At 54.6% G+C, this 6,000-nt stretch overlaps 1 protein-coding gene across 1 annotated transcript in view; it reads right to left on the bottom strand.

Moving 5' to 3' along the window:
• Positions 1-2,881: 2,881 nt before the first annotated feature.
• LOC144246244 (uncharacterized) overlaps positions 2,882-6,000 on the bottom strand; it is a 47,893-nt gene continuing 44,774 nt past the window's right edge. Inside the window, exons 3-5 of the mRNA XM_085588435.1 lie at positions 5,590-5,855; positions 3,623-4,696; positions 2,882-3,139 (exon numbers count right to left, since the gene is read on the bottom strand). Of these exons, the coding sequence (XP_085444561.1) occupies positions 2,882-3,139; positions 3,623-4,696; positions 5,590-5,855 (1,598 nt within the window). The remainder of the gene's footprint in view (positions 3,140-3,622; positions 4,697-5,589; positions 5,856-6,000) is intronic.

Here is a 6,000-nt window from a genome sequence, read left to right as displayed (position 1 = left end):
ACCCTGGGCTGTGGAAACACAAGCGTACCCTCTCCCCCACGTTATCAGAGGGTACGGCCCTGAGATGATTTTTGATTCTGGGTCTCTGATGAGGACTGGCGGACGCTCTTTCAAAACTGCCCTGGTGTTATTGCAAAAGTGTCTGAGTGCAGGGGGATTCGGCTCTCGGTCAGAACAATTTAAGAAATTAAGAACATAAAGTGCCTTGCATAATCTTTCAACTGGTGTCATGGCCAGAGCCGAATCGTGTTGTTGTTCTAGCAGCCTTTTTAACTCTTTGTGGGAGCGTTCCACTATTGCCTGTCCTGTGGGGTTATGGGGAATGCCGGTGGAATGGGCAATTCCCCATTGTTGTAGAAATTGTGCGAATCTTGTCGAGGTGAATCCAGGCCCATTGTCCGTTTTGATGGCTTTTGGGACTCCTAATGTGGCAAATGCCATGAATAGATGTTTGATGATATCTTTTGTTTTCTCACCAGTGTGGAGTGACGCGAACACGGCCCCAGAAAATGTGTCTATGGACACATGCAGGTATTTCAGGCGGCCAAAAGGATTATAGTGAGTGATGTCTGTTTGCCACAGTTCCAATGCTGCCAACCCTCGGGGGTTTATCCCCGTTGGCAGCGGTGGAAGGGCGAAGGACTGACAGCTGGGGCATGTGGCTAGTATGGCTTTGGCTTGTTCTTTTGATATTTTAAATTGTCGGGCAAGGGCAGGTGCATTTTGATGGAAAAACGCATGGCTGAGCCTTGCCTGTGCAAAGATGTCTGGTAAGGTTAATGAAAGTGCAGGTGCAGAGTAATGAGATGTCATTGCAAGGAGGTCGGCCATCCGGTTCCCCTCTGCAATAGCTCCTGGCAGGTCTGTGTGAGCCCGGACGTGCATAATATAATAGAGTTGCTCTCGGTGGGAGATCAGCCAGATTAATTCCGTGAGCAAATCGAATAACTGTTTGTTTTGAACTTCTTTGAGCAGGGCGTGTTCTGCCCGTTCTGCTACCCCGGCAACATAAGCCGAATCTGTTACCAGATTGAAAGGTTGCTGAAATTTTTTGAATGCTCTCACGACCGCAGCAAGTTCTGCGATCTGGGGGGAACCCTCAACCAGTTGGATGTCAGACTCCCACTTCTGACTCTCCGGGTCCTTCCAAGTGATCACCGATTTGTGGGATTTTCCCGACCCATCGGTGAACACCGTGAGAGCACCTTTAATAGGTGTTTTATTTTTGAATGACTTTGGGGCCAAATATAACGTGTCTTTGAATATTTTATGTTTAGGGTAATGAATGGAAATCTGTCCAGGGTAACTGTCTAAAGCAATTTGCAAACTTTCGTTTGTCTGAAGCAGGGATTCCAATTGTTCCAAATTAAGAGGTAGGTAAATGCACGCCGGGTCACACCCTGCGAGGGTCCGGAGGCGTTGTCTGGCCTTTATTATTATCCTAGCCATCAACTCTGCAGGAGTTGAAATAGTTTTCGCTGGCTGGTGCGGGAGAAACAGCCACTCAATGATAAGGAGTGGGTCCTTCCGCCCAGCGTCCCATTGAAAAAGCAGACCATGGAAGTTTGGGCACTTACCCAGTATGGCAAGGGTGACGGGAAGGAGCCGATCCACACGGTGGGCCTGACGGGATCGTATGGCCTCAGCGACTCTCTCCAGGGCTCCTTTGGCAGCAGGTGTTAGCTCGCGAGGGGAAGCTAGGTCGCCATCTCCTCGTAGCAGGTTGAAGAGCGGCGCCAGCTCCTCCGTGGTGAGTCCCAGGAGAGGTCGGATCCACGTGATGGTACCGCAGATCTGCTGGAGATCCCGCAGGGTCCGTGGGTCGTCTTTGACGGTGACAGATTGGGGCGCGACAGTCCTTCCCGTAATGTGAAAGCCCAAATACTTCCATGGCACTGACAGCTGGATCTTTTCTTCGGCAATTTCAAACCCTGCAGCCTTAATGGCCTTAACAGTTTTGGAAAGTGTGATCTGCAGATAAGCTTGTGTTTCAGCGCAGATCAAGACATCATCCATATAATGCAGGATGATCGCTTCAGGGAACAGCTTTCTGATCGGCGAAAGCACCTGGGCCACAAAAGTTTGGCAGAGCACTGGAGAATTTTTCATTCCCTGGGGCAAAGTGGCCCATTGGTATCTCTTATAAGGCTCCGCCCTATTGATGGAAGGGACGGAGAACGCGAATCTGGGGGCATCTCCGGGATACAATGGGATGTTGAAAAAACAGTCCTTGATGTCAATGACTGCGAGCTGCCAATCCCGGGGAAGCATGGAGGGTGAGGGAAGGCCAGGCTGCAGGGGGCCCATGTCCTCGATTACCTCATTGACCCTGCGCAGGTCTTGGAGCAGGCGCCATTTGTCTTTGCCAGGTTTTTTAATAACAAAAACAGGAGTGTTCCAGGGGCTGGTGGAGGGTATTAAATGCCCCAGGCGAACCTGCTCCTCTACTAATTCATGGAGCGCTTTTAATTTCTCCTCCACAAGGGGCCACTGGTCCACCCACACTGGAACATCGGTCTTCCAATTCAGCGGTGGGGAGGTGCGCTCCGCAGTGGCCCATACTAAAAATCCCATGCAGGGCTAGGGATATCGAGGCGGGCACCCCATTGGGACAAAACGTCCCTGCCTAATAACATGATGTTAGATGAAACAACAAAAGGCCGAATGGTGGCAACCTGTCCCTCAGGGCCCTCCACACTTACCAGGTGTTTGCTGCGCATGGAGTTGACAGCTCCTCCCACTCCGGAGATTGTGCCACAAGGAGGCACCAACTCCCAGTCGCGGGGCCACTTTGACCGGGGTATGATGGTGACGTCTGCCCCGGTGTCTGCCATCAGGTCCAGTTTGATGGACTTTCCCTGAAGCGATAAAACAGTCTCAATCATTGGTCTGGATTTGCAAACATTTTGTGTGAGGAAGACAAAATTGTCTTCCCCGGAGTCATGTCCAGCGAAATAGTCCTGTACTGGTGGATCGGTGAGGTCGGCCACGTCGAGGAGGTACATGGCAGCGAAGGGGAGCCCCTTGGTGATGGTGCAAGGTGGTTGATGGCAGACGACTGAGACGGTGACCTCGGACCCCGGCTGAAAACACACCACTTCAGGAACGACGGTAACACGGTCTGGTGTGAGCCTGCAATCTCCGAGTATTAACACTGTTACCTCACAATTACGGTAAGGGGGTTCCAGGAACCCAGCGGGAACTCTCACCAGGTCCTCATCCTGGAGAGTCACAGTGATGGAGCTTTTGAGGACCCGGTGAGTGTCTGAATCTAAGTTGCGGATTCTACGGAAGAGGCGGAGCCCGTCGTCGTGGCTCCGCCAACCCTCCGGAACTGTCCGCTGGGCCACCGGTCTTCCCGGATGGTGGGGAGGCCTGGGCGCTGTGAGGGGCCACTTGTTGTCCTTGCGCGGCCCCTCCCCGCGCTCCGCGACCCGTTTCCCGCCTGCTGATGGTAGGGCATCGGGTTCCTGGGTATTGGTCTTGGGGAGGGTGTGTACGAGTAGTGTGGTTGCTTCAGGGGCCAGTATGGGCAGTTGGCTTGTATGTGGCCCATCTGGCCACACCTGAAGCACCGGATGGTGTTCATCGTCAACATCGCCTCCCCAATCCCCTTACTTACTGCAAGGGCGACAGTGGTCTCGGTGGAGGCGGCTTTCGTGCAGGCCTCCACCATCTGTGCGATGGTGGGTTCGGGGTCCTGAGGTAAAGTCCTTAATATCTTCTTTGTCTCGGCTGTCGCGTTGGTCATGGCCATCTTTCTCAGGAGCTCTTCCCTCGCTGCAGGATGGTCTATCTGCCGGTCGATGGCCTCCCTCAGCCGGTCCACGAATTTTATGAAAGATTCCTCTGGGCCCTGGGTAATAGCTGAAAAGTTCTGGAGCGGGGTTTTCCCATCGGGGATTTTTAACAGTGCCGCTCGGCCAGCCTCCTTGATGTCATCTAGGACCTCCGTGGGTAACAGTATTTGGTCCTCTGGCTGGCTGAACTCCCCCTCCCCTGCCAGGGCTTCTATGGCTTCCTCTCCCTCTCCAATTGCCTCTGCTAAATTGTGTTTTTTCAGAAGAGGCTTGAGGAGCTTTCTCCATTGAATGTCCCACAATAAAAGCTCGGTGGGAGTGAGCAGGGACTTGGCAATATATTTAACGTCATGCTGGACCAATGTATGGCCCGAGAAAGCGAGGTCCAATACATTCTTAAAGAAAGGAGAGTCTCGACCATAGTCTTTGGCAGCTTTCCTCAGTTCTTTAATCTCCACATATGGGAGCTGCTCCCAGTGTGGCCGCTGCCCCCTGGTCCTCACCACAGGTGCTGCGAACGGCCCCAGATCTTTTGCGAATTCCAAATCCCCATCCTTAATTGCCTCTGCCCTGATCCGGGCCCACCCACCTCCCGGCCTAGGTGTGGGCCGGGGGCTGTCGCTGTCCTCATCCTCATCGGAGGATGAGGCAGGACGAGCAAGGGCTCGGACCTTCCCCTTGGCCGGTGGGCTTCGGTGGCATGAAGCCCGGCAGGCCAAGATGGCCTGCTTCCGGCCAGGCCGACCTCCGGTTCCGGTGGCGTGGGAACCAGAAGAGGCCTGAGGGGCGGCGTGGCCAGGCTCACCCACCGGGGCGTGGCCTTCCGGCAGGGGGTTCCCTCCCACAGGGGCGTGGCCCTCCGGCAGGGGGTTCCCTCCCGCCGGGGCGTGGCCTTCCTGCAGGCCGGTCCCTCCCACCGGGGGCCCACCCAGGGGTGTGGCCATGGGGGCTGGAGGGGCGGGTCCCGACGACGTAACAATCGACGCGGTGGTAGGGGCGGGACCCGACGCAGGGGCGGCACTCGACGGAGGTGGAGCCTGAGGGGGACTGGCAGGGGCCCGGAGGGAGTGAGGAGGTGGAGAGGAGGCGCCATTTTGTCCCTCGGTGGCGGGCTGCTCGGCCATGTGGCCGGCGCCATTTTGTGAGGTGTGGTGACAGAGATCAGGAATCGAATAACATGGTTTTAAACTGGGTACAGGGGTTTGAGGGCTTTGGGGAGAGGAAAGAGTCGCACTGGGATGGCCAGTCCCAGGACGAGGAGAGGACAGAGTGGGGCGGGGAGCAGCAGGGAGACGGTAGCAGCCCTGTGCCTGGTTATGGCAGGATCTGCTGCCCGACCCACCCTTAGGGGAAACCGAGTTAGGAGTGGGGGGGGCGGAATGAGGGTTAGGAGAACCGGGAACCCAACTCTCACCCTTTTGTTTAAATAAAGTGTAAATAGAATGAAAAAGTGGAAAAAAATGCCCCACAGAAAAATTCCCCTTTACTTGTAATGCATATAACAGTTTCCCAATATTTCCCCAGAAAATAAGAGAAGAAAAATCATCCCTGGAGGTGTCAGGGAAGTTATCGAAAATAAGATTAACAAAAGCCTTAAGGTCCCTCTTTTTAAAAGAAATGTTACCCAAAACAAGGGAGGATTTAACGTGGAGGTAAAAATCCCGCCGGGCAGGAGACAAGCGATTGCCCATTCTCACTGCAGAAAAAAGGAAATCCCCAAAGAGACAAAGAGAGAAACGAAAAGGAAAAGAGACAGGGTCGGGTGCCAGACAGGGCACCAGGAACTCACCACAAAAAAGACCGCTGTCAAAACGAAAAAGCCTCTGAGGGGGAGAGGAAGCGCTGCAGATCTCGTCCCGTTCGGAGTCTGCTCCCAAACTCGAAGTCGAACCAGGGCGAGGTGTCTGCAGCCCGCGAGGTAGGCGATCTTCTTCAACGAAGAGCAGCCGCTCGTGGAACTGGCGGCGAACGGCGCTTTTCGTCCTCGGGCAGCCGGATCACAGAGCCGATGCAGCCGAGGAGACGCTCTGCGGCTGAGTCCTGAGAGGGGCCAGTCTGTTCGGGCGCCAGTTGAGGCTTCTGGGTCTCTGACCACTCTGCTTGTCAGAGAGCCGAGTCCTCGAAAGCCGGATAGCGTAATGAAATCTTCCTCTATGAAGGCGGGACGGCTCACAGGCGGCTTTAATTCCAGAAGCGTTTA

This window comes from Lonchura striata, chromosome 1 (assembly GCF_050655825.1).
Source record: "Lonchura striata isolate lonStrDom1 chromosome 1, ASM5065582v1, whole genome shotgun sequence".
Lineage (NCBI taxonomy): Eukaryota > Metazoa > Chordata > Aves > Passeriformes > Estrildidae > Lonchura > Lonchura striata.
The sequence above is the reverse complement of the archived record's forward strand: the minus strand, read 5'-3'. Positions and strand labels throughout refer to the sequence as shown.